The sequence below is a fragment of the Aspergillus costaricaensis genome (assembly GCF_003184835.1).
Source record: "Aspergillus costaricaensis CBS 115574 unplaced genomic scaffold BO79scaffold_67, whole genome shotgun sequence".
Lineage (NCBI taxonomy): Eukaryota > Fungi > Ascomycota > Eurotiomycetes > Eurotiales > Aspergillaceae > Aspergillus > Aspergillus costaricensis.
The window spans coordinates 66,764-94,276 of NW_020291867.1; the positions used below are offsets into that span (position 1 = coordinate 66,764).

Genomic DNA, 27,513 nt, shown 5'->3' on the forward strand with positions numbered 1-27,513 from the left:
GAATTGTCCAGTCAAGATGAGAAGCGACTGAAACAACTAACTCGCTCAGCGGAGCGCGAGATCCTGAATAACGCTGACGTTATCTGCTGTACTTGCGTTGGTGCTGGTGATCCTCGTCTGGCGAAGCTCAAGTTCCGTACCGTCTTGATTGACGAATCGACCCAGTCAGCTGAGCCAGAGTGTATGATTCCCTTGGTCCTTGGATGCAAGCAAGTCGTCCTTGTCGGTGATCACCAACAGCTGGGACCTGTTATCATGAACAAGAAGGCAGCTAAGGCAGGTCTGAACCAGTCACTCTTTGAACGTCTCGTCATTCTTGGCTGCTCCCCCATCCGTCTGAACGTTCAGTACCGTATGCACCCATGCCTGTCGGAGTTCCCGTCGAACATGTTTTATGAAGGTTCTCTACAAAACGGTATCTCTTCGTTTGAGCGTCTCCGCCGTGATGTCGACTTCCCCTGGCCCATTGCCGATAACCCTATGATGTTCTGGTCGAATCTGGGTAATGAGGAGATTTCGGCCTCCGGAACCTCTTACCTTAACCGCACTGAAGCGACGAACGTGGAGAAAATTGTCACCCGCTTCTTCAAAGCTGGAGTTCAGCCGCAGGATATTGGTATCATCACTCCTTATGAGGGTCAGCGCAGCTACATTGTTAGCTCCATGCAAGCTAATGGCACCTTCAAGAAGGAACACTACAAGGAGATCGAAGTGGCCTCAGTCGATGCCTTCCAGGGTCGTGAGAAGGACTTCATTATCCTCTCTTGTGTTCGTTCCAACGACCACCAGGGCATTGGTTTCCTAAGTGACCCTCGCCGTCTCAACGTCGCTCTCACCCGTGCCAAGTATGGCTTGGCCATTCTTGGAAACCCTAAGGTCTTGTCGAAGCATCCTCTGTGGAACTGTCTCCTACAGCATTTCAAGGAAAGGCACTGTCTGGTTGAGGGACCCTTGTCTAACCTGCAAGAGTCTTTGATCCAGTTCAGCCGACCCAAGCAGGCATACCGGGGTCCTCAACGCTTCCAGATGGCGTACAACCATGCCTCTAACGTTACGAGCGGGTTGATGAATGGAAGAAACGGTCACCGCAATGACTTCCATGACACCGGCTCGGTGGTTGGTTACATCCCCGATGATGTCTCTTCCGTCCACTCCTCTGCCCTGGGTGGGGTTGGCATTCCTTCTGGGTATCCTCCCATGTTCCAAAACTTCGCAGACTCGTGGCCCGCTCTTCCCGGAGCCCGTCGGGCCAATGGTAACCGAATGAAGGGAGCACCTAGCATTGCCGGAGAATCTGTTGCGGCCACCGAGTCTGATGTTACTGGAAGCATCATTGATGGGAAGAGCGTCGACCAAGGCGGTGTCAGCCTTGCTGGCTTGAGCATCAACGATATGGGCAAGCAGCCCAGTCTCAGTCAGTCTGATCGGTTGAAGCGTTACGTGGAATCCGGAGGCCGGGAGCCTTACAAGCCCGGCGTTCCCGATAACGGCAGCATTTTCGGCGGAAGCTCTGCTAGCATTCGTGTCACTCGTGGTGTGCCAGGCCACATTCATGACGACGATGATACGCGCAGTGTTTCGACGGCATTTGCCAGTCAGGTTGGGGGCAACTATGATTGATTGGGGAGCACTCGTACCCTTTTCGGTTTAGAGCGGGCCCAGTAGCTTGCAGCCTTTCCCGAAGCTCGGGGGGCAATCGTCCATCGAATCATCGGGTTACTCCAACTGAATTGATTCCTGGGATTCTGCTCGACGTCATCCATGTCACCGTTAGGCGTGAGACATCTGTAAGATTCAGGGAAGCGTTGGCGAGAGCCACCCCTCAACCATCTGGTGGGAATTGAGGCATTCCTCGGATTCTTTCGCATTGCTTTTATCCATATGGAAAGATGCCAGTTTACAGGAGCTACGTACGGTTACGTGTCATCTAGACAAGTGACTCTCCCGTCAGATGACAACATAGAACGCTCTGCGACATGGCATGCAACGGCAGCGACTATTCCGTTTACATGGCCCATTATCGATATGGTTTGTCGCCATCGACTATTTCCATAGGGAAAAGAGTCAGTGGTATGTCAAGGCAATCTTTCTGGCTTGCGGCTGCACTCGGGTTCGACTTGATTCGAGGAAGCTGTTGAGTCCTAGCATTCTCGCGGACAGCTGGAAGAGGGTGGCTCATCACCGATGATGCTACACATTTCTATTTGTTGCCAATCCTGGTTTACCCGATACTATTTAAAAATCCTATGACTGCCTATTTTCTGTTTCGTTCTTCTTGCCCAATTCCTGTTTCCATCGTTCTCGCGTGTTTGTGGCACTGCTATGGCTAAGCAGTACTTCTCTCTGAATCTCGGCAACTGGGACCAGGAGGATATTTTCCCGAACACTGCCTGCCCATTGTGTCTCTTTACGCGTATGTCTCGGATTTCGAGAGTCATGGCAATGCCGATTGTCGACTCGAATGAGCCGTTTAGTCCCGCATCTCAATCCAACTACTGTCGTTCATTCACCACACCGCCTCGTAGCTTCACCATGATACGTCTCAGTATGCGAGCAAAGATAACGATCGTCTGCAGGATGAGTAGGCATCCGCATATCTCGCATCCTTAGCACTGTCCGGTAGTTATTTGTAAACTGATGACGGCGGATACGGCCGCCGGTTCCACCTTCGCAGAATGATCCGCACGTTCGATAGAAGACTCCGCCACGATCTTGTTGTGAATAACCGAGAGTAACCTGCATTGATCCTTCATCTAGTGGTCCTGTCAGGAGCAGCACATTCGAATTAGAGCCAGCTACCTGCAGGCGATGCATTTAGGCACTACTCATTCCACTGAAGGAAGACCTCTAAGCCACACGCGCATCCCATCATCCACGGAGACACCGGCCGTCTCGTCTGCGGAGAAGAAGGAATGAGGATAGGAGGGGGGTAACAAGATCACTGAAGGATGCTTTAACTACTGGTCCATGCAGATCTCTCTCGGAGTGACAAGGATAGTATTGCATACATCGTGGCGGGCGCTGCGCCACTGGCTGGGGAAGATCCGTCCTCTCACAAAAGGGGAATCGGTAACCCTTCCCCCACTCAGACGTCTCTGATGATGCTATTTTTGAGAATGAAGATGCCTACGACGATCTGATATCGAAGGATTTGGTTTCCTGACAATCAATCATAATAGATGATTAAGTTTACTTTTTCTGTGGTTTGCGATTGTGGCCGTGCTTTGCAGGCAACAACATCAACAATAACAACAATTAACAGCCATGTCAAACAGACTTAGTTTGAGGAAAATGCACGCCGGCTAACTAGGTTAGTGAGTTACGTTTGCTGGCAATCTAAACGAGGCAGGGAGCGATTCGCCCTGTCCAGGCATAGCATAGTTTTTGGGCGTAAATTGTCGCCTATGCAAGGGATGGGCGGCAGAGATATCTTGACGTTGACACGGGAAGGGCGATTGTTACGGACAGGGATCAAGAGTGAGGATGAGAGAAAGATCTATCTATTCGATCAAAACTATATGCAGCTTAAGCATTACTACTGGTTAGTATGTATGAATCTCTTGCCTGTCAGACGTGGGAAGAACCCGTCTGAGTGGATCAGGGTTGGCATACATTGTTACAAACAACCCTGTCAGTAAGTAAGCAGTAGAACTATTCTTTTGTCTTTCCTATTTCAGTTTTGCTTTTTTTTTTCACATTAGCGTGAAAGGCAAGTCAAGCGTCTCAGTTTTTTTTTTTTTTTTTTTTTTTTTTTTCTTCTCTCATTATTGCCTCGTGTTGGGGGTTTGGTTTTCCGAGGATTCCATTTGCCTTGGGCTCAGAGCGCTTAAGCGGGTTCTTTGCCTGACGGAACGCCGGGCATGGGATTGGGCAAGAACCGCTGTCGGAGTTATGCTGGTTGCTGGGTACCTAAGGTACCTATCACCTTACTACGTAGATACCTCACACCTCTTTTCTTCTCCATCTGCCACGCAGGAGTGATAGAGAGTATACTATGCTCTAATTTGTGATGTATGGGAATACAATAGAAACTCGAAGAATATTATATAAATCAAAAATAAAATAAAAAAAAACCCCCCCAAAAAACACAGCAACAACCGGCATGTCCGAGTTGGTTTGTAAGGCAGATCCCATGACTCCCGAGACGCCACAGAAAATTGACCGAAACCGGCAATGTGGCTGGGGGTGTGAAAAAGGCAGACCACGTGCTGGAGGGCCCTGATTGGCAGGCAGCAATGAGGCATGCAACCCGACTGGGGTGGGAATTGTGGCGGATGGCCTTGTCGAAGCTGAGCAAAGAAAAGAAGTCAACCTCTGGTAGATCCTAGTAATAGCACAGGAAGGAGTTACTGTAAGTTATCTTGGTTGCCTGCCTAGCATGACTCACTAGTCGCAGCCTAAAGACCCTTTACAAAGTTTTTGCCATCCATGCCGCAGTCAATCCATCGTGATTCGGCGCCCATCAAGGCTTGACTGATACATACAAAACACAAATCCGGCGTAGTTGTCTCCGATCACACCACGTGTGCAGGCATGATACTTGAGTATCCTTACCAGAGTCTTAATCTGGGTTATTTAAAAATAAATTAGACGGGTGTTGCTGTTGCTGTTGGATTCTACCATGCACCAAGTAACTGGGATTATTAATGCCGTATAAGTACGAAGTACTAACCAAAGATTCAACTACTTATCTCTCTTGCCTTTCTCCCTCTTCATTATTAAAACAAGATCATACATTGCTCCTTCCCCAACGGACACCAACTTCGACCTTCCCTTTTCAATCGAGTGGCGGATCCGCCAAGACATTACCCAACTGGCCAACAACTGTTGTCACGTGCGCGTGTCGCTAGATGCCTTGTTTTCCGTCCTGAAAAAATTGGCAATCCGTCCTTCCGAACTGAGCAAACAACCATCCATCGCCCAGTGCCACCCGACGCGCATTGAGCTCGACAACCAAGCTAATATCAACTCCCTCTTCCTCCCATCTTTTCAACCGCTGCACTTGACCTTACTTCATCTTTACCACCGTTTACCTATTTTCTATTCTCCGCCTCGTTTTCCGAACGCCACCAGGGCCAACCCCCTTCGCAATTGACGGCGGGGTTGTAGCTACGCTATGGGTGACGGCTCTGATTATCCTAGTCCACGAAGTGAAGGTCCCGGTGGACCTACCTCTGTTCTCGTCACTGTCCAAGACTCGCTTTCTCCAGCTCCCAAGATGAACGACCAGCTGTCTCCGAACTTCATGGAAGGGACGCGCCCGCGACTGTCGGTGAGAAGAGCGCGGGATCCGCCCAAGAACACTGCCGGTCAAATCTACTGCGACCATCCCGAGTGCCAGCACTCGCCCCCAACATTTCGCCGTCCGTGCGAATGGAAGTAAGTTTTCTCCCTCATGATGGTGATGATGATCAAGAAAAAAGACAAATCTACAAAATCCCCGATTCAAGGAAAAGCTAACCGTTTGCCACTTCACAGCAAACACATGGACAAACACGACCGCCCGTACAAGTGCATGGAACCCGGCTGCGACAAGATTCAAGGTTTTACATACTCTGGCGGTCTGCTGAGGCATCAGCGCGAGGTGCATAAGAAGAACATCAATGCCAAGAAACCCTTGATGTGTCCCTACGCCGACTGCAATCGCAGCACAGGGAACGGATTTACGCGTCAAGAAAACCTGAAGGAGCACCTTCGCCGCCGCCACATGCACACTGAGAACGGACATGCGTCCGAGCTGCCCATCGCCCCGTCGCCCGATCTGGATGGCACCACGTCTCTTGCGACGGCATCCGCAGCCTTGAAGAGGAAACGCGAATCTCTCGGAGATGATCCGGCCACCCTCGAGCTTCCCGAGGAGGAAGAGAACGGGGTGGATCTTCGCAATGAACTGAAGAGGCTGCGTCGTGAGGTCCAAGAGAAGGATCGCCGACTGGAGGAGTTGGAACGCATCGTGGCTGGACTACAGCAGGCTATTCCTCAGACCGCGACGTCACAGGGCTAGCTGGATGCGCTGGATCAAGATTTCAACGAGTGGTATTGATTTGATCGCTCTTTCTCTTTCTTATCATTTGTTGCGTTTCCCTGTTTCCGTGCTACTTTGGCTCTTTCCCTTTCGCTTTCCCTTCCTCCCCGCTTCTTACTTTTTTGGTTCAGAGTCATTTCACTTCATTTTCATGGTTTGTTGTATGAAATTTGCATTCTAAGGGCGTTCAAACTATGCAAATTACGGGGCCTTGGTTGTTTTCGCGGATCTGTCTACAACATCTACGGGTGGTTCATATGGGTCGGTCTACATCTCGGAACGCATGGATAAAGATCAGGCAGCTCTGAAGATGATGGCGTTTGCTCGAGGTCGTTGATACAGACCAGGTGGTGTTTTTTTTTTCTTATTGTGATTTATCCTTATGGTTCCTAACCCCCCTTTCATCTCCTTCCCTACATTTCTTTTTTTATCTCTCTCTATTTCCTCATTACTTATTATTCCCTGAAATATACCCAGGCGTTTTTCACCCCGTTTCTTTTGTTGTTGCCTTTTGACCTTTTCCATAATCTTGTCTCTCTTCACTTGTGCCTTCAAAATCCTCCGATGCAAACGTAGCTGTCGATCCTGGGGATACGTAGTCCCTCCACCACGTCAGTGGGGTGAAATCATAAAAGATGTCTGTCATCTAACTACCTATCTAATCATTTATTTGTCTTCGTGAGAAGCTGGATGCCGCCAAGGGGCTCCTTTCGTATCGAAAATTGTAATAATGACTGGCACGTACATCCCTGGTCACATACTAGTCGAGTAACGTACTTAGTAGTCCTCGGGCTCTGCATCTTTCATGATCTCCTCTAGCTAGACTAGGCAGGCAGGCAGGCAGGCGAGCAGGCATCTGTTGGCCTTGCATCCAAGGCTACCAGCCTCACCATCATCCTTCCATCCATCCCACTTCCGACTCTATGATTACCAAGCAAATCACCACAACAAGGCTAGTAAGCACTCAATTACTCACCTGGTATCATACTATGCTAGTATGACACATACCTCACGTATCATCCTTCCTTCCTTCCTTCCTTTCTTCTCACCACCCAGTGACCAGCCAACTAGCCATGTACAGCAGTAGTCCGGGTAACAAGCAAGCCCCATAGTGAGTCTTACTTGGTAGTCAGTCGTCGTCACCCACTCACTCACTCACTTCCTCTTCCCCCCTTACATAGTACATAAGGTCCAGCCAGCTCAACGTGGCTCCCTACCAGGAAGGACACAGACACTACCCGGTCTAGATTACTGCGCGTGACTCTTTCCGTGACTCACACTTCTGGCGTCTCGGTAGTAAGCACTCACTTTCGGTAGATATCTACTGCTGGACTAGCTTGTTTGCTGGGTAGTTGGCTGGGTGCTTATCTGATATGACTCAGGGGTGGTAGCTCGGATTTCATGTGCTTGTTGATTTATTGGGTGGTTGGTTGGTCGGTTGTTATGTTAGCCTTGTAGGCGAGGGTAGTATGTCTGAATCTGATGGGTGGGTTGTTGGAGCTAGCTGGTAGGGATCTACTTCGGTTGTGGTGAGGGTATAGATTGCTTACTGGTGATTGGCTGTATGCATGCCCTGGATATACTCCATCGGGTCGATGGAGTATGAGATGTGTTGCGGTGTTGGTGCTGGGTGACAAGTGTACACCTAGCTTCTTTTGAGGATCCACAGCCGTAGAATGAGGCAGATGTGTTGTGGAGAGGGGTAGGAGAATTGATGGCTTATGAATGCTGCGCCGTGTTCGGCGGATATGTACTGTTATGGGTAGGCGCCGTGGTAGCGCTTGGGGATCCTGAGGCGGTATCTGTCGGGACTAAACTGGGTAACGCTTAGTGGTGGAGGTGAGAAGGGCGTGGTAAGGAAAAGGTAATGTATTAGGATGCATCGATCGCATGTGATAACGATGCTGAGAAGGAGGTTGATATTCGAAGGTTGAATGCCTGGTGGTGCAGGCAGCATCCACAGTAAGTCAGCTGAGCCATGTGTTGGGTAATTTATTGCTGCTTCCTATTTCCTAAAACTGAGCCATATTATATCAATTAGTCAGTGTGGCCGAGTGGTTAAGGCGATAGACTAGAAATCTATTGGGTTCGCCCGCACAGGTTCGAGTCCTGTCGCTGACGTTTTTTGCTTTCTTCAAATTCGGTTGGGGAATCGAACCGTTCAGTATTCTCCACCACATCATTTTTTTCCCTTTCTTTTTTCCTCTCCACGCTCTTATGAATGGGTGTACCAAGGTGATCACTGGATTGATTGTTTTGAGATGTCAGACCTCTGTTATAGACGAGATATAGCTGCATTGCTGTCCAGTCTTTGCGAAAGGGATCTCTGGCTGTCATAAACCCCTGTCATTGACTCTCCATTTGGAGACAGATCTCCTCGTCAGCGGCACGATGCGTCATGGTAAGTATTACATCGCGCAGTTCTGGCTGCGACATAGAAGATGGTATCTTGTAATGTGCAAAGTGCATATGGATCGTTTTGCTGGCATTCAGCTATGATCGGGGCAGTTTGCTGGTCGTAGGTGGGAATGAGGGCGCTAATACAGGTTCGTCTCATGTCGAATCCATCAACAATGATGGCAATGTTCCTGATAAGTCTATCTTTATGTGTTGCCTTGTGAGAGCCAGCTTTGAATCGTACCAAGCTTGCACTAGATACTTCCATGGCCTCTGGCTTGAGTACACCTTATCATGCGTGCTGACCCTACATACATGACCAGCTTCAGTTACCTGCATACATGACCAGCTGCAAGACACACAGTATGCAGTGTATGTTTTTGTGAAGCTGCTAGCTCATCTGGCTTCCATGTTGTTGTATTCGCGATATAGGCATGCTCACGAGGTCAAGCGCAGGACTTATCTTCTAAAGCTCAAAGTTAGAACAGATTGACCAGTATACTACAAGTCACTATAACTCACAGCTCAGCACGAATTAGATGGAAGCTTGGTCGACTCTCTTAGAACCCCTGGGTCGGAAGTTCGGCTATGGCGACCTCGTGTGTCGCTGGGCTGTGAGGTCAACAGTACGGGAGCCCGGCTGGTGAATAACAATGAGCTAGACGTCAGGCCCACGGTAAATTGAAGTAACTGTGAGATCAATCTGATATGATCTGGCAGACCAATGAGGACCCTCAGCTGGGCGAGATGTTGGAACAATCGCGAAAATCCACTTCTCGCTTCTGTCCAATGGGGACGTGTCGAAGAGACGCGTTAGAAACTTTGCATTCACCTCATCATGATGTCTATACGCGTCTTGTGTTGCCTGTGACGATGTGTTTGCATGTTATGTGTGACTCCTGGCCGTGCTAGTGGAGGCTGGTATGGCACGGTCGTCTCGGGCTGCGGTTTGATGCCTGTTCTATAAATGAAAAACAAGATATAGAAAGCTCTGGATGGTCGCTTCAAAATGCTGAATGTCTCTATTTCAGAAGTTAGCTAATGATATAGGAGGAAGAACGAGCGCAAGATGTGGAAGATCCGCTGGCATCCCTCCCTGGTCGGGAAGGTGCGAGTGTTGCCCACGTCAAACTACCGGAAGCAGCTTTTCGTGCGTTCCTGACGTATGTATCTGCTTCTGGTTTTTGGTGGCACTGTTACCCTGCAGCTCGAGGGGTTGACATATTGTTGACTTGGTGGCGAGTGCGACAAACAAAACCTATGGATCATCCGTTCCTCGGAGATCTATTAGCTCGCTGCGAATTCGACCCTCTCGTTTTGGTATACATATTAGGTAGGTTACCTTGCACCTATTGCTCTATTACAGGCTATTGAACTGAGTTATAGGAATTGCATCTTCTATAGGGCTGGCAAAACAGAATGCAATACCCTGGCTTGACAAGGGCAGATATCTGAGGGAATTTGAAATCATATTCAGGCCTACGATGGTCGGCATCCATGCCATATGCGCGGTGGAGAGGCACGATAGTGCTCAAGCAGTATTTACTTGAGTGGAGTAGCCCATAGTCTGTTGGCTCGAGGCATATAAGACTGCACTCAACCTCTGGGGCTTCCATCCACTCCCTACAACCCGGCAGAGTTTGGAGTGTATTGTCCCAAGGTCACACGCAATAATGTACACATGTTCGAGCCGAGTTCCCCGGCATTACCATGCTTGCCCCAGGTTACCAGGGGAATTCAGAAGGAACTCCCCCATAAAAGGACTCTTTAGTTCTGCATACAAGTCAGGGCTGGCAATGAAACGAGTCAGCACAGAAGAACTGTTTGATCTGGCATGCTGCATTCGATCAGTACGGTCTCCCCTGGTGTGTATGAGTTGGGGCACTACTTGTTGGAAGAATGGGTACCGGGCATTCTTCTTCAATGGCCAAACAATGACTCGGCATTGTTGTGCCGGCAGATACGGATCTGAATCGAGACATCATGATAGGAACAAAGAAGAAAAAGAACAAAAAAGAAACGTCAGCGACAGGACTCGAACCTGTGCGGGCGAACCCAATAGATTTCTAGTCTATCGCCTTAACCACTCGGCCACACTGACTGCTGCTTGTTTTGGAAGCCGTTATTACGGTACATATTTGTGGTTAGGCTATATGTGCCTAAATGCCTCCAGGTAGCACGTCTTGGACTTGCATGCTATAGTTCCTAGCACTACCAAGCGCAATATGAGCGTCCTCAGAGGCAGGATTGGGGCCATTCACCGAGTCTAGTGTATGTTTTTCCGAGGCAGCATTGACTGACAGTGGCAGTCATGAATTAATAATGCAATTCTCCGGCAGGTATCGAGGCGTCTATATGTAAAAGAACTTTGTCAGTATGCCGAGGTGGCAGTCCTGGCTGTGCAGTCTGACTCCTGCGGTGTCAGTTACCCGCTGGATCCACTCCCACAAGAAGTGGCTGGGTAAGGGAAAAGGGATCCAAAAAAAAGAGATCAAAAAGATCGTCAGCGACAGGACTCGAACCTGTGCGGGCGAACCCAATAGATTTCTAGTCTATCGCCTTAACCACTCGGCCACACTGACTTGTGATAGTGATTTGCTCAAGTTTTTAGCATTATGTGAGGAATAAAACGCTTGGGGGTGGCCTTCCCAAAAATCTAAATCCGATGGGCTGTTGATCGATGGTGCGGGTGTACAAAGTGGAGGTTGTACTAGACCACGATGTTTATGATCATCAAAAGCTTTGGACCAAGTGGCTTTGAATGCCACTGGGCAACTTCAGTGGCCTCAATTTCAGCTTGAATGAAAATGTGCTACTACTACTACATCGGGACATGTTCGGGATCGTTTTAAGAGGGTTTTTGGTGCACGGTCAGATTATATATATATATGGACAACACCCTCCAATGGAATGTCCCGCAAATGCCCCCCCGCCGAATGACACGACAATGAACACAGTGCTTAGTATTAGCGGCATCAGTACCACCCACAACTAGATTTAAACAATGGAGCAGCCCATGGCAATGTCGCACACAAAGAACCTCGAAACCGGAACAACCCCAGGAGACCCACCAAGTGACAATCTGGGGTGGTACTAGAGCGCACTAGTTAGTTGAAATCTAGCTACTGTAGATCAGTCCCAGACCAGTCTATCATATCAGTAGAATTAAATCCAGTATCTTCAATGTTCGCTGGGGCAATTATTAGGCTAGAAGGCGCCGACCGTGAAGCAAAACGGGTGATAGTCACATCTTCCGTGCTCAAACAAGAGCCCGGTCGTGTAGTATATCTCATATCAATTGCACAGCAACATCCTTATCACTGGCGACCCAACAGGTTCCCAGCCGCAAAGTGCATAAGGTTACTATCGACCCACAGGTTATCACCACCCTCCCAACACCCAGGCCTCTTATGGATGATACGGGAACATAAGGCAGCAGAGTAACAGAGTATTAGGTACATTAAGCCTCACAGAAGAGCCCAGAAATCGTCCAGTCGGAGACAACCATGTAGCTACAGTATCAAACGAGTTGACAGCCGCTTAAAGCATTGCTATCTCAGGCATAGGGGTACGTTGAGAAGCAACAAACGCCGGACGAGTCGGGAATAATCCACGGCGGAGTGAACCAAGGATGAACGTGTCGGAGAACTATGCCCCTTCTGGCAAGCTGGTATTATCCGAAAATGCGAGATTGTGAGCAAAGAAAATGCACTGTCCTCAGAAGCCTACAAAGGAATAAGAAAGAAACCCATCTGACAATGAATAAGAGTGAAAGAGAAACAAGACAAACACATGTCGAGATGGCCCACAATGGTTGGAATAGAGTCCCTCCCCCCTCCCCCAATGACTAGACCCAATTCACTTGAACTTGACCCAGTCCCGCTTTATAAGGGACGGTCTCCTCCCTCTCCCCGACTCACTCCACAACTTCAAGTTTTTGTTTCCGTGGAAAACTCCAAGAAGAAATTGGTTTTCAATCACTGAAATTGGGCTGTGCTGTGCACGTAAGCCCCCGGGAAAATAATGGCTCAACCATACCATCCGGCGGAGCTTCCCATGTCCCATAGCGCCAACGCCCAATACACTGCAACTCAAGAGTATAGCTCGAGGAAATCCAGCCAGCAGCCTTCAGTATACACGTGGTCGCCGCTCGGGGCGGGTAACTCAAATCTCCGTGACACTGATAACCCTGCTGTGCATCAATTCCCTGAGGGGGAGTTTGTTCCATTTGGGTTCTTCGACAAGGTCGACATAAATCTCTTCAAAGATACCCTCTCTCCAAGTGTGGACTGGAGATACGAGAAGCGCAGACAGGTTCATCAAATACTTCCATTCCTATACCTGGGGCCCTGGAGCTGCCTCGCGGATAGAGATTGGCTCAATCAAGAGGGAATCACCCTGCTCCTAGGCATCCGACATAGTCAATTGGCCAAGGCGGGTCTTCTTTCTGGAGCCAAGACAGCCGCCGCGCTTAATATCATGACAGCCTCTATTGATTATCAAGATAATCAAGAACTCATTAGCAATCTTCGTGATGTAATTAACGGCATCAATGAACACATCGCGTCCTCGGTTCCCCTCGGCCTGAGCCGGAGCACCGAAAAGAAGGTTCTTGTATTCTGTGAAACAGGCAACCATTCGTCGGCTTTGGTGGTGATGGCCTATCTGATGGTGATGCTCAATATCAGTCCAATGAAGGCCTTGGATCTGGTCCAGTCGCAGCGATTGAGCGTAATCGTGGACGGGCCGGCGTCGCAGTTACTGTTGGCATTTGAGGCTATCATCGTGGCCAAACGGGATGTCGAAAGAGTGCGCCGAGCCAGCATCTTGGATACATCGGCTTCCTCGAAGAAGCGAACCAATAGCCGAGATACTGACGACATGGATATTGATGAGATCGAATTTTGGGATCTGGAGAGAAAACCACTGGCACCGTTCCAAGATCGTTTTACCAACTGATCTCCAATGCTATTCTCCGAGAGTAGTTGTCACAGGAAATAGATAGATTGTGCTTGGTAGCGACAAGATATATGTTAGAGTAAAGCGGGAAATAACCGTCTTCCATTTTGCCTCCTTCCTCGTGCATTTCATGCATGATGTGCTTGTAATCAGATACCGTACCGAGATGGAAGGCGCCGTGCTTTTGTCGCCTCGTAAAGTCAACATATGACCCCAAAGCCCAATGGCAAATAAAAACCTGCAAGGCCCATCAATACAAATTTCTCATTTTTATATGGTGTTTTCTCCGGAAGCCTCCCTGGGAAATCCATCACCACACAGTCGGAGCATCTGCTCTGAAGCTGAATTAAGGCTCGCCTTCAGCCCGTCAACTATGAAATAGCATTCACTGCCCTGTCTATGCTACTACTTCTGCCTTCACCTTCACCTCCCCACACCATGAACTGATATACGGGATTGATGACGATTAACTTCTCATCTTTATTTCACAGTGACTTTACATATCTCTAGCAACGTGTACTCCTTATCCACCCAAGAGCACCATGCAACTTCGCAAGAGCATTCGCCCACCAGAGCGCTTCAACCAAGACCAGTTCTACAGCCCATGTACACAGAGATCTTTACGTGTGCCACAAAACCAAGACTGCATTCATAGCACTCAGTTTGATCCCAACCTACCTCCGGCAGCGTTTCCTACGCTAGATCATCCGTCTCCCGCCAGCCTACGCGATAAAGATAAGGGACGTTGGAAAGGGCAGGAGGCAGATCTCTCCAAGCGCCCCAGAGGGCAGGAGAAAGATGACGAAAATACCGAGAACAAGCGTGTGCGTGGGGCAGATGCAGGCGTACAGACCAGACCTCCAGCGTCAGGTCAAAATTGTTTCTTAAGTAACGGGAACTTTAATCCGGTCTACAGGAGAAATATGACCATTCTTGCTAATGTTGGTCGGGAGTCATCGATCGAAAGATATCTAATGAACAGCGACATGGATGAAGCCATGACTGATGCCCCTGACGAGGAGGATATAGAGGTACGTTGAGCATGAACTAAATTCTATCCTTCTCCCATTTCTTAACAGCCAGTGTCTAACAAACTTCTTATCCTTGCACAGGCTCCTTCAGCGACAGCCTCCGTTCGTCCCTGTGAATGGAGCGACCTTTCCCCACAAATTCAAGTTGAGATCATTGACAATATGCTCCAAGAATTTGACTGGCCAACCATATGCCATTTACTGGGGCTGACGGCAGAGGAGCGCGAGGAAACCCAGCAGAATATTCGCCAACGGGATCGGCAAGCTAAGCAGGAAGATATACAGTTGGAAGATATGAGAGAAAGGCAACTGAGGGCACTCCTGCGAGTCGACAATACGAAAAGTGGACATAATCGCGTTCCACACCAAGGTATCTTCAGCAAAATTTCCCGTCAGGTTTCCGGAAAATTACAGAATCAGATCGACTCGGACATTTCAATGTGCCAGCAAAGTGAGCTGCTAGATGCCAAACTGTTTCTGCGCACGCGTGGACTCGACCGCAAGTATGCAGGAGAATGGGGTAATGGTACGTCTGCTTGGCAGGCCCTTGAAGACGATGACATTGAGCCGTGTCTCGATGATGACGAGAGGACCCAGCAGCGCCTAGTGGATTGTGCAGAATTTGATGCAACAGGTCTCTCAGCACGAGGGGACGAAAATGCTAATGTGCCTGACCCGGATGATAATTGCACGATACAGGCGTATGAAATGGCCAAATACTGCCCGAACTCTGAAAGGAACAAGTACCTACACCAATTCCGTTTCAACAAGCCCAGGCAATGTAACAAAGACTCTCAACCCAGACACAAGGTAGTGTATTATGACCCTCGAGGGAGTGAGCCCTGTCGTCTGAGCGTTGGCGCGGAGAAAGCTGCTCATGTTTGCGATACGAGATGGAGAATTCCCAAGCTGGCATCGAGACCTTGGGAGATGCCTCTGACGAGTCTGTCATTTAATGGGCCACGACCAATCCTTGGGACATTTTATAATACCCACGGCAACAAATTCGACGCAAGGAGGTCCCAGAATGCAGCCTTTGTTCCTCCGACCAGGCTCCCTTATGGAAGTATGACTGACAGGCGTGCAGGCCAAACCGCCTTTTCATCGAGGCCTGACCCACGACACGGAAGTTCAGCATCAGAGGTACGCAAAGAGATTCCACTCAGATCAAGCAGTGGCAGCACGTATGCTACCTTATCTGAATCAGGGAAAACTTCGAGCCCCGTAATTTGGACCCCCAAAGCCACCCCAAATACAGCAGTATCCACCACAAGTCCCGACTGTCTTCCCGCAGATGAGAACAAACAATCACCGCATGTAACCAGTGCACCGCAGTTCCCACTGGAAGCAAGAAAGGTCCTCAGAGAATCAGCCGCACAGAATTCGGGTCACGAAGTGCTAATTGAAGACTCGAGGCTGGGAACCCCCCCGAAACGTCCAGCCGAATCATTAGTCTCCAAAGAGAACAAAGTGCATTTGTCTAAAAAGCTGAGCGACGGAGATGACAGCAGCGAGGATAGCCATGACAACGACTATGACGAGGTGGTACTTCTACCTGTATAGCCACTCACAAGAAACTCTAGTAAGGACGCAAACTAGGGAAGAAGATCGAGAATGCCCGTCCCTAGAGCAATGGTACCCGAGTTAGACTGACCAGGTATTCCAGAAATTGCGAGAATTAGACTGTTGCTGTTGAAGACTCCTTACCGTTTACCTTGCCCACATTTTCGTTAATGCTCCTTCACCATCAAATGTAATTTGCACGCAGCAAAGAGTAATATCGACCATAATGAATATCTGGCCCCAAAGACGGAACTGAGATGCATTATACAACCTAGACCTTTTGAATTTCTTTGTCCGACGTTTCTGTATTTGCTGATTTTCTTAGGTTTGTAGCCACTCCCAGCGGGTTTAGTCCTTCAAGAGTAAAATTACTTGCGATCTAAGTGCAAGATCAAGAACTAGAAGCCACCAGAAGTACGCGAGGCCAAGAGATTGGAACAGCATCTATTTGTGAATCTTGGGGTGTGCAGGGCCACACCAGAACACGTCGCGTGATATTATTTACGAGTCACGGGAGCTTTCCTTTCTCATTCTTCATCTCTTTACTTCTTCATCTGTGCAATCCCCATCTCGTCAATGTAGGTATGCGACCTATAGCCCATCATATTTGAGATTCATGATCCATGTCAGCAGCCTCTCGAAGCACTCCAGGTAAGTGCGTCTTGGGGACAAACCTTACTCATTGGGTAATGCCATTAACTCTCCATTTTGAAAAGGGCTGCTGATCAAGTCCTCAGCTTGCCAGGTTTATACTACGGACATACCCGGCACAAAACTATCTCTTCCCAAATGCAAAAGCATACTCAATAAGTTTACAGTGGCAAAGGATCTGATACGCGAAAGGCAGGAGCTGAGGTGGAACCATTACTCGATTTGAAAGCCATTGAGCCAGCATCCAAGGCCCACTCTTACGAGCTGAATGAACGGGTCATCGGCATCAAGTGATAGATGCGGTCTACAAGAGCAGTTACTTCGAAGCGCCGAGCGGACAGCAGGCCTCCAACTGAGCCTAGCACTGCTTAAAGCTTAGGCAGCCAAGGAAGTCATCTAGTACCCAGTGCTATCGAGACCGAAAGGAGGATAACCACTCGAGGCTTGTGGGAGGAGTATTGCACCATGAAATCAGCTTGCCAGGAGAGGCGAGATGCTACCAAAAATGGCACAATCGCCCCTGGAATCGTGTATCCATCAGAGCCCTTGCAACACCAGAGGTTCCTTCCCGGTTGTGTCACAGTTGTGTCGATAAGCTGGCTGTGCCCCTTTTCTGTGGGTTCGCTTCTCGGCAGGCTTGCTGAAAGTGCATAATACCGACCTAGAAGACCCAGATGACTAGGTGATCAGTTCCATGTAAGAGTGTGTACGAAGGTACTTGTATCCACAAGAAGGTTGATGGTACTCGAAGCGATAACCTTAATCACCACGACGCCACATGACGATGGTCTAAGCTATGGGGATACCATCTGTAATTGGCGTTAAACCTGTTTTGCTCGGCTGGATGACTTGTTTATCCGACAACAGTGGTTGTCTACGTACGCTGAAGCCCCCCGACCTAGGATCTGACAGCCACTAGCACCCATGATTTAATTCGGGGTTTGATCTGGCGATAAACTTTCAGGGTTTTGGATACTATTGGGATGCCTTATAAAGGCATTTTAAAGCCCCGAGAAACCGGGGTCGATAGTGGGTAAGCTCATCCCCTACTGATCAGTCTGGAGATAAGTAGATCTATCGAATTCGTGTGGTTTACGTTGAAGGCCTGGCAATTGTTTGCCGGTTTCGTTGATGGTGTCGCGTTCATCTTGCCTAGAACGATGAATCACTGCACCCTAAACAAGGGAATTTTGCTGCTTCTCCACGATCTCAATACCTTAGTCCACTCCCTAAAGAGTTGTTAAGGCAAAACAGCTGCACTGGCACCTAGAATGCTCACTACTTCATTTGACTGTGTTGTGCTAGATGGCACCGTTGTTACGGCCGCTGATGTTGGTCGGTATGATATTGGCATCAAAGATGGGAAGATTGCTATACTTGCTCCTGCGCGGTCCCTGGCCATAGCTCGCTCTTCTCGAGTTATTGACGCCGAGGGTGCATATGTTATGGTAAGTTTCATCCATACAGAAAGTACAGTAATGGTCTCAATCACTGACACGTCACTATTAGCCAGGCGGCATTGATGCGCATGTCCACTTGGCCGAACCGCGAGGCCAGGGTCAAACGTCCGATACTTTCACGACAGGAAGCCGCTCTGCTATTGCTGGTGGCACAACAAGCATCATCGCATTTGCTCCTCAAGATAAGTCTGATCCATCCTTAGTCAAGGCGCTGGAAACAGCGCAAAAGAAAGCCGAAAATGCTGCATACTGTGACTATTCTCTCCACCTTATGATATCCAACCCAAGCCGAGAGGTTCTCGACGAGTTTTCCATTCTTCGCGAGCGCGGCGTGTCCTCGGCCAAAATATTCATGACCTACGAATCTATGCAGCTACGTGACTGCCAGGTCATGGATGTCTTGATGCAGGGCCGCAAAGATGGAGTAACCGTACTTATCCATGCTGAAAACGGCGACATGCTCACCTGGATGACTGAGCAACTCGAAAATCGCCAGTTACTAGAACCGAAATATCATGCCACTTCGCGGCCCCAAATCCTGGAGAGTGAAGCTACCAGTCGAGCCATATGCCTGAGCCAATTCATCCACACACCAATCTTGATCGTCCACGTTTCCTCGCCGCTAGCCGCAAACGCGATTCGCGGCGCGCAGACCAACGGATGGCCTATTTTTGCCGAAACATGTCCACAGTATTTGTTTCTGACCAGGAAAGACCTCGACAAGCTCGGCTTCGAGGGCGCCAAATGCATATGCTCACCCCCGCCCCGCGAGGGTGAGAACGACCTGGAAAGCATCTGGACAGGGCTGCAAAATGGAACATTTACAATCCTTTCCTCTGATCATAGCCCATACGTTTACGATGACGATGTCAATGGAAAGAAGATAGCCATCAATGGCGACGAACCCCTAGGCCGCTTCCGAAATGTCCCCAACGGCTGCCCGGGAGTTGAAACACGTCTTCCTTTGGTCTGGAACTCCAACCGTCTCACTCCTCAGAAGTTCGTTGAGGTCGCGAGCACCAACCCAGCCAAAATGTACGGACTATATCCGCAGAAAGGCTCCATTATCCCGGGTATCTCCGATGCGGATCTCACGATCTGGTATCCATCTGCTCTGGGACCATTCCCTATCACGAATTCTGCTTTACATCATAATGTGGACTATACACCGTATGAAGGGCACATGGTAACCCAGTGGCCGCGATACACCCTGCTGCGTGGGGAGGTCGTCTGGGATCGTGATAACGGGGGTATCGTAGGTCAGAAGGGTTACGGGAAGTTTTTGAAGAGAGGGCGCAGTTCGTTTTGCCGTGAACAGTCCGAGTTGGATTTTACAAAGTTCTAGTTTATATACCTTTTGGAGTTTGAGGGCATGGGGATAGTATGAAGATCACACACACACACACACACACACCATGACAGAGAAAAGCAATTCACGAAACCACTGTGTCACTATTAAGATTCTGCTGGTGAGCATAGCATGTGATTTATCGTTATTGAGATCTATGGAAAGAGGGGAGAGAGCCTGGACTCGCCACTGCATCGATATGTATTGCAAAGCCATGTATCTAACTTTCTTTTCATACAATACACTGTTGTATACAGCCAAGTCGAATACATGCATTCAATATTACATCAGATTTTATGTATGAGGGCCTTGCTTGATAGCCCACACCACTAACTATTTTGCCTTCTGATACTTTAACTTGGACTATTTCAAATGAAAGTTATCGGTGTTCAGTAGGGAGGCTGATGCACATCTGCCTAATACAGCCGATCCATAATATGATTATAGTAAACGTAAACCATGAAAAAAGCAAAGTGATATTGAAGTTAAGACACTGACCATAATCACAAGCCCTGTTCAACAACTCTTCATAATACTTAGTACCACCACCGGTTAGCATCATCGACATATTTCCCGTCCTTGAACTTACCGAAGGGGCGGAGCCTTACCCCTTGCTTATTATATTTGACTCCCAATGCCCGAAGCCGCGCAACGATCGCCGGGTCTGCCTTAACTTTTTTGTACGACATGACAGAACCCGGGCCTTCACAGGCTAGACATTGTTGCTCATTTATCTTCTCATAATGGGAATACGCAATGTGCACCTTTTCTAGCTGAGGGAGATGTGTCTGGCAATGTGCTGCCAAGTCCTCCAGCTCATCGCACAGCATATTAGATGTCTGCATAAGGCAACCGTCTATGGAGAGGAACCGCAGCGAACTTGGGAGAATTTTCCACAGAGGAGAAGTCGGGACACGAGTGCCGGGTTGAGAAGGCAGTAGATTAACCATCCGCATTTGTAGGGTTTCTAGGACAGGAAAGTCACATAAGGACCCGAAGTATGCTGGCTGGGGATACTCCACATCGTGATGAAGGTAGAGGTCGCCACGGCATATGTGAGATTTTATACTAAGGTGTCGCAGCGTGGAGCGGAGTTGGTAAATGGCATCATATGCGCGGTTGGGTTCCCAGTGAAAGCCAGGGCGGTGCGGACGCCTGAATAGGTGGTGTGTTGACTCCTCAAGCGTCCATGTGAAGGATTCGAGCTCTGAAACCCCATGAGCAGCTGCGGTAATTGAGTGAAGGTTTTATCGCACTGTTTGACGTCAAGATGGGTTACTTTGCTGTTGAACTTGCGAGGGAGAGCTTGTTCGTTTTGATCGGCAATCCGCGTAACACGAATATGTCTTAAGGAAGAGATTTCGAGAAATGGAATCAGGCGGATCACGGATATACCTGGCGGTTTATAATCAAAACGTGCTTGAGATTCCTCAAGTGTGAGATGTGTCAAGCGGGTGAGGATCCCTGATTCAGGGTTTGCTGCCCAGGAGATGACTTCGTCAAAATGTGGCGTGGGAGCGGGGCCTTTTTGGCCATGCCCGTGCTCATCGCATGGCAAGAAAACATAAAGATGTTGCAGATACTTTAGCTGAAGCAATAGCAGAGCGAACCAGGGATTCCTCAGGGGCTGGCAGGAATCGAGTCTTGGGTCGGATTCAAGTTCCTTATGCCAACGCAGGATCATCTGTCTGGTCAGCGGATGAGAGTGCAAGAAGTCTCCCCGTCCTGTTTCCTGAAGAACTCTAGACAGCTCAATCTTTGGAGTACCCGGATTTATGAATGGGACCAACTGCAGCGACCGGACGAAACCAGCAAGACCTGGGTTTTCAATGATGGCATAAGGGAGGCATCGGGCAGAAGAGGTATCCTCGTCCATGTGGAAATTGGGTTCCCACAGCCGGTATACCCCTTGAAGTTGAATCTCGCGATAAAGCTCCGGGGTGAAAGTGGAATGGCAGAATTTCGAGACGAGAACCAGCTGGTATAAATCGTTGAACCAGAGATATCGGCCGATTTTTACATGCAGTTCGGGGGGCAACCGATCCATGATGCCTGAGCGAGGTATATCTTGCGAGAGTGTTGTTGTTTCTTGCTTAGCTTAAATCCAGCCGGGATTGCACTGAAATGGGCGAGCAGGAAATTGGGAGACCTAGTGTTGTCCCTCTGCATCTTATATGTTGTAGCATGGATATGTGGAGGAAGCTCAGGTATCATAAACCATAGGAGTCCTTTGTACGGGGTATGCAGTATTGAATGGAAGGTCCCTAATGGACTCTATTAGATTAGTAGGAAACTGTCTCTTCTGGGAGAAGCGACATTCAGGCTTAGCAAAGGGCATCGAAGGACGTCAGCACCATGGCGTGAATATCTTTCTTGCATCGAGACAAAGAACGCGTGGATGCTTGGTATGTTCCGTTGCAAGACAACAAAAGTGTCACTGGGGCCCGATAGAAGGTACAGGGTATAGTAGTTTAGCTGTGCCTTAAAAGCTGGCAACTTGCACTGAACACAGCCATGCATCATGGTGATGATGATTGATGGTTTATATGTCGGGGGATAATCCATAGATATACAGTACTTTCCGGGTCCTGCAGAACTGGCTTTGATTATAGCAGAACCACGATGCACTATTCAATCTTAATTCATTATCAGCATGATCGGTGAGGTCCACAACTACCTGGACCATAAAACATCGTTTGCAGTATTTGCAGTACTGTATCAAGTAGGGTGTGCCTTCGTGAGGAAGAGGAAGAAGCGGTTGTTCATGTGAAAGGCAAAAACCCATTTAGAGATGGTCCGTGCACTGACGCGAAAATCCGCGTGGGAGAACAAAGGCGCGCCGCCCGTCCGTCATGTGTGCAGGCTGCCTGCCCAGTGTTGATGCTCTGGTCCCAATTACAGGGCATCCTTATCGCCTCTTGTTTAACGGAGTTGCAGGACATCTGGGAGATAAAGACTCACCGCAAGCCTTTTTAGTGAATCTGCAATCGGACAAGTTCACTCTGCTCCGGTATCCCGCTGTGGGAGGCAATTGCGACATTTGACCGCGCAGAAGGAATATTTAGCTGAACGACAGACCCTATAAGCGATATCCGTGAAAGACGAAAAATCGGAGTGGGAAGATGTCGAATCCAGATACTCCCATCACCGGGACCGATTCCCTTGATGAATTCGCCCCACGATCAGGCTCTTCGCAGGCGTCCACGCCGATGACAGATGGACCCGACCAAGACCAGAAGACCACGCCGCAGGATAAGATGGATTTATCGGAGGATATTGAGGGGATGGATGTGAAGGCGAAGGCGTTGATGCATCTTCTTAACACCAGTGAGGTGCGATTGTTCGATCCTGGGGTTGGAAGGGATTTTGGTGGCGCAGAACTATTGCTGATGAGTTCGCTCTCTCTTGATAGGTCTTCGTTGCGATCATGGCGGATAAAATGAAGAAACAGCAGGAAGAGGCGAGACTTGAAGCAGCCAAGCAGCAACAGCAAGGGAAAAAGACTGAAACCAAACCCAAGGCTGCTAGCGAGCCGGTTGGACGGCGACAGACGCGCACGAGTGCAAGGCAGTCCGCTGCCACTACAACGGAAGCTGCCACTGAAGAAGGGAAGAAGGAGGAAGAACAAGAAACCACTAAGACTAGGAGGGGCCGGGGAAGGAAGCCTGCTTCTGCGGCTGCGAATGGCAACACCATCTCCAGCTACTTCAAGAAGGCGGATGTAAAGGTCGATGAGGATAAGCCGACGGTTCAGGAAGCTTTGGAGCATGCCGCAGATGAGTATGAAGCGAATCCAACGGCACTGGGTGGTCAGGAACTGGTTGCTACCCAGCAACCGGAGTTGGTGACTGGAGGGAAGATGAAGAAGTATCAATTGGAGGGGCTGGAGTGGCTTAAGTCGCTTTGGATGAATGGACTGTGTGGCATTCTGGCCGATGAGATGGGTCTTGGGAAGACCGTTCAGGCTATCTCACTAATTGCGTTCTTCAAGGAGAAGAATGTCTCTGGCCCTTTCCTGATTGCTGCTCCCTTGAGCACGGTGAGCAATTGGGTGGACGAGTTTGCAAAGTGGACGCCTGGAATTAAGACGGTCTTGTACCATGGGACAAGGGATGAACGTGCAACATTAAGGAGGAAGTTCATGAACATGAAGGACCAGAGGAGTGCAGATTTTCCTGTCGTCTGCACTTCCTATGAAATCTGCATGAACGATCGAAAGTTCCTCGCGCAATATCAGTGGCGGTATATCATTGTGGTATGTTCTGCTCCCCCATCGCATGACCATTTGAGATGATTCGATTCTCTAACATGTCTGCAGGATGAAGGACATCGCTTGAAGAACATGAACTGCAAACTGATCAAGGAATTGCTCACCTACAACTCGGCCAACAGGCTCCTCATCACGGGCACACCATTACAGAACAACATCACAGAACTTTGGTCACTACTGCACTTCCTCTTACCTGAGATCTTCAATGATCTCAACAGCTTTCAGGGTTGGTTTGACTTCTCGTCCATGCTGGACAACAATGGTCAGACGGATGTCATGGAACGTCGAAAGCGCACGCTGGTCTCCACGATGCACTCGATCTTGAAGCCTTTCCTCCTCAGACGTGTGAAGACCGACGTTGAGACATCTCTCCCCAAGAAGCGGGAGTATATCCTGTATGCGCCGTTGACAGCAGAACAGAAGGACCTATACCGTGAGATTCTCAACGGCACTGGTCGCCAGTACCTCGAGGAAAAAGCCACGGAACGTCTCATGGCTAAGAGTGGAAGACCGTCACGATCTCAGAGCCTGAAACGCAGCGCTGATACCAGCGAAGCTTCATCACCGAACAAGAGTCTCAAATCTAGCCGCTCATCCACACCAGCCAGTGCAGCATTGCCCACATCCCGGAGACGCGGCAAGGTGTCGAGCTACAAGGAGCTGAGCGATCGCGAATTCAACTCTAGACTTCGCAGACTCGAGCAAGGCTTAGAAGAAGATCTGGACATCGCTGAACAACCCAGCGAGACAGAACAGGAGGAGCAAGAGAGAGCCAAAACCATCCGGCTTGCCAGTAAGCACCTCCCTATCCCTGCCCTCACTTTACATCGTAAAACTAACATCTCCTTCCCACCCCTTAGAGAAAGAAATCGCTCAAAAGAAGATGCAAAACCCTATCATGCAAGCCCGACTTGCCTGCAACTCCCCACACAACTTCTACTGGCCCTGGATGGACGACCCGACCTCCATCGACGAAACTCTCGTCACAGCCTCGGGAAAAATGCTCCTCCTAGACCGACTAGTCCCCTGTCTTCTCAACAAGGGCCACAAAATTCTCATCTTCTCGCAATTCAAAACCCAACTTGACATCCTCCAAGACTGGGCCACGCAACTCCGCTCCTGGAACTGCTGCCGCATCGACGGCGCCGTCAGCCAAGAAGATCGCCGCGCTCAAATCAAAGCCTTCAACACCGACAAAAACTACAAGCTCTTCCTCCTCAGCACCCGCGCCGGTGGCCAAGGAATCAACCTCATGGCTGCCGACACCGTCATCCTCTTCGACTCCGACTGGAATCCGCAGCAGGATCTGCAGGCGCAAGACCGCGCCCACCGTATCGGGCAAACGAAACCGGTCATTGTCTATCGCCTCGCGACAAAGGGAACCGTGGAGCAGACGCTGCTAGAGAAAGCGGACTCGAAGCGTCGTCTTGAACGGTTGGTTATTCAGAAGGGCAAGTTCCGGAGTCTGTTGGACTCCGGTGGACTTAGCTCCAATGACGTTGATGATTTGAAGAAGGCGCTGGGGCAGGATGAATATGAGAGCTTTGAGGCTGGTGCGGACCCGGCCACTTTGCTTTCGAAGAAGGATTTGGATATCTTGACGGATCGCAGTGAGGAGGCGTATGCTCGTGCTGAGAAGGGATTGGATACTACTGGACGGGCCTTCATGGCTGTCGAGACGAAGAGGGATGGTGATGGTTTGATGGCGCAGATTATTGGGAAGTAATGTTTCTTTACTCTTCCTTCTTTTGGTTCTCGTTTTTCTTTTTGTTTATTCCTCATGAAGGCGGGTGTTTAGGTTGTTTGTGCCCTTCATCAATCATTATGACCTACTTACTATGGGGTGGGCGTCAGGTCAGGGAAAGCGGAACCTAGGCTAGGCCTATAGGGCGTTCTTGTTATGTACTGTACATTAGATAGAGGGGGTGACTGGAAAAGGAAGAGGAGTAATAGGCGGGTAATGCGCGAGAGCAAGTCCAAACTGAGGACTCAAAATGAGTTGGAACAAATCACACCTCTAGTGGAAGCGAAGCATGCATGAAAATAAACACTCGAGACACGAATCAATCCATTAAGCGCCTGATGCTCCTCGCCAAGAAAATGGCTATACAACGACAACAACACAATAGCAAAGCTCGTGAGCGTAGACCCCTCACGGCAAGAAGGAAATACCAGAAGCAACCCAGGTGAAAAGTATATTCAAGAAAACGAAGCAAGAAAAGGGAAGACAAGTCGAACGAGGAATAGATTAGATGATTACCGGGACAACTTTGCCTCTTCGACCTGTGCCCGCAGATCAGAGAGCACCTCCCTCCGTTGCGCCAGATGGCTCTTCAATCCCTCGACTTGCTCGCCAACGGTCTTGACATCATCTCTGAGACGTTCTACGTTCTGGCCGTCTTTGGATCGGCCTGCGCCTTCACGCAGCTCCCGTAGCTCCCGCTCCTTGTACTCCAGCAGCTGGAGTGCTTCTTTCTTGATCAACACCCAGTTGGGCCGGCCGTCGTTCCGAGGTCGATCGCGTCGTCCTTCGGAGGCCTTTCTAGCGGAATCCAGCTTGGACTCGATCTCCGCCAGCTCGCGCCTCAACCGGACCTTCTCCCACTCTTCATCCTGGATGGTGTCGCTGAAATCCGTGCCCTTGGGTGTATAGGATGTCTTCCCTCCGGCACCCAGCCGACTCAGATAGGTATCCCCGAACTTGGCTTTCTTGCCCGTGAGAGTCTCCGTATCGCCGCTCGCGCCCCATTTCTGGGCGGGACGGGCATTGTCGACTTGGTAGTCGATCTGGTTGTTCTCGAACGAAGCGCGCAGGGATGCAGGAATGGCGCGGGGAATGCGGAAGCCCTCGTGGCGGTAGTTAAGCATATGCAAGAATGCAAGCGTAGCGTCTTTGTTGATGGTCGGGGAAGCAGAAGGGTTGACTAGGTTCCACGCAGAGCGGATGTCCGTGTCTGGGACGTCAAGGGAGTCGTAAAGAGGCTGTAGCGATTCGACTATACAAGACCCGCATCATGTCAGTTTCATGGCCCAGGAGATTGAAGTCGGGGAGGGGTGGGGGGGAGCTTGGATTCGGACATACAGGAGATTTCCCCGCGGTGGTTCTTGTTCGCGAGATAGATTTCTTCGTATTTAGACTTATCAGATGGGTTCATGTACCATTCGAAGCCATCTTTTAGGCCGGGAGTGTCATCCTCGTCTTCTATCCTTTCGAATTGCTCCGGACGACCGCTCAGGGCCCGGGTCGCATGGACTAAATGAGCTTTAGATTCGGGAACGAGCCAATCAGGCAGAACGTTTGGCACTGCTTGTAATTCCTTTGCGGATTGGATATATTAGCATGGAACGTAATGGAGTGGGGGGAGCATTGGACTGCAGAAGCGGGCGGGAAAGGAGACATGCAGCACCAGGAGGACCGGGAGGCGCCGCAGTAGGGGAGCTCACATACCCCATTGACAAGGTCGAACACCAATCGCATGGCAACACAGAACTCCTCAAAGTCTAGTTCGCCATCACCATCAACATCTGCCAGATCCCAGACCTTTTCCAGTTGGTCATCACGAAGCCGACTGTTCCTGAGTACCGAGGCCGCTTGGGAGTTGTTCAAACGCGGCTGGCCGCCTGCCAGCGATGCGAAGATCTCCCAGTACCGTTCGATTTCCCACTGCTCGATCTTCTTGGTTGACATGATTGGAGGCAGAGTCGCTTGTCGACTTGGGGGGTTCAGCAGGACACCAAGCAATGGGAGACAGGAGGTAAGAATGAATGAAGTGAACAGGATGGGGGGAATAAATGGGGGGAAGTTGTTT

At 49.6% G+C, this 27,513-nt stretch overlaps 7 protein-coding genes and 3 non-coding genes across 10 annotated transcripts; 6 read left to right on the forward strand and 4 right to left on the reverse strand.

Moving 5' to 3' along the window:
* Window positions 1–4,983: 4,983 nt before the first annotated feature.
* BO79DRAFT_74025 (putative C2H2 transcription factor) lies at window positions 4,984–6,162 on the forward strand. Its single transcript, XM_025689676.1, has 2 exons — window positions 4,984–5,379; window positions 5,479–6,162. Exons 1-2 carry the CDS (start codon window positions 5,117–5,119, stop codon window positions 6,002–6,004), a joined length of 789 nt encoding a protein of 262 aa, XP_025533859.1. The 5' UTR covers window positions 4,984–5,116; the 3' UTR covers window positions 6,005–6,162.
* A 1,903-nt stretch (window positions 6,163–8,065) lies between these two features.
* Window positions 8,066–8,146, forward strand: BO79DRAFT_t265. Its single transcript has one exon. It is a non-coding gene; the product is annotated as a tRNA-Ser (tRNA).
* Window positions 8,147–10,442: 2,296 nt separating this feature from the next.
* BO79DRAFT_t267 lies at window positions 10,443–10,523 on the reverse strand. Its single transcript has one exon. It is a non-coding gene; the product is annotated as a tRNA-Ser (tRNA).
* Window positions 10,524–10,923: 400 nt separating this feature from the next.
* On the reverse strand, window positions 10,924–11,004 carry BO79DRAFT_t266. Its single transcript has one exon. It is a non-coding gene; the product is annotated as a tRNA-Ser (tRNA).
* A 1,337-nt stretch (window positions 11,005–12,341) lies between these two features.
* Window positions 12,342–13,448, forward strand: BO79DRAFT_279364 (dual specificity protein phosphatase family protein). The gene has a single exon (XM_025687975.1). It carries the CDS (start codon window positions 12,446–12,448, stop codon window positions 13,379–13,381), a length of 936 nt encoding a protein of 311 aa, XP_025533860.1. The 5' UTR covers window positions 12,342–12,445; the 3' UTR covers window positions 13,382–13,448.
* A 475-nt stretch (window positions 13,449–13,923) lies between these two features.
* On the forward strand, window positions 13,924–15,975 carry BO79DRAFT_279366 (uncharacterized protein; the record flags this gene model as incomplete). The annotated part of the gene is made up of 2 exons (XM_025687976.1): window positions 13,924–14,412; window positions 14,494–15,975. The coding sequence occupies 2 exons, from the start codon at window positions 13,924–13,926 to the stop codon at window positions 15,973–15,975; spliced, it is 1,971 nt and encodes a 656-aa protein (XP_025533861.1).
* Window positions 15,976–17,897: 1,922 nt separating this feature from the next.
* BO79DRAFT_279368 (hydantoinase/dihydropyrimidinase family protein) lies at window positions 17,898–19,617 on the forward strand (the record flags this gene model as incomplete). Its single annotated transcript, XM_025687977.1, has 2 exons — window positions 17,898–18,074; window positions 18,136–19,617. 2 exons carry the CDS (start codon window positions 17,898–17,900, stop codon window positions 19,429–19,431), a joined length of 1,473 nt encoding a protein of 490 aa, XP_025533862.1. The 3' UTR covers window positions 19,432–19,617.
* A 270-nt stretch (window positions 19,618–19,887) lies between these two features.
* On the reverse strand, window positions 19,888–21,481 carry BO79DRAFT_279371 (uncharacterized protein; the record flags this gene model as incomplete). Its single annotated transcript, XM_025687978.1, has 2 exons — window positions 19,888–20,589; window positions 20,649–21,481. 2 exons carry the CDS (start codon window positions 21,479–21,481, stop codon window positions 19,971–19,973), a joined length of 1,452 nt encoding a protein of 483 aa, XP_025533863.1. The 3' UTR covers window positions 19,888–19,970.
* An 881-nt stretch (window positions 21,482–22,362) lies between these two features.
* BO79DRAFT_291510 (putative SNF2 family helicase/ATPase PasG) lies at window positions 22,363–25,703 on the forward strand. Its single transcript, XM_025689007.1, has 4 exons — window positions 22,363–22,766; window positions 22,847–23,689; window positions 23,753–24,497; window positions 24,565–25,703. Exons 1-4 carry the CDS (start codon window positions 22,557–22,559, stop codon window positions 25,428–25,430), a joined length of 2,664 nt encoding a protein of 887 aa, XP_025533864.1. The 5' UTR covers window positions 22,363–22,556; the 3' UTR covers window positions 25,431–25,703.
* end3 (cytoskeletal adaptor protein SagA) lies at window positions 25,594–27,479 on the reverse strand. Its single transcript, XM_025680291.1, has 3 exons — window positions 27,153–27,479; window positions 26,787–27,021; window positions 25,594–26,700 (listed from the first exon to the last, which is right to left on the reverse strand). Exons 1-3 carry the CDS (start codon window positions 27,390–27,392, stop codon window positions 25,961–25,963), a joined length of 1,215 nt encoding a protein of 404 aa, XP_025533865.1. The 5' UTR covers window positions 27,393–27,479; the 3' UTR covers window positions 25,594–25,960.
* Window positions 27,480–27,513: the final 34 nt, after the last annotated feature.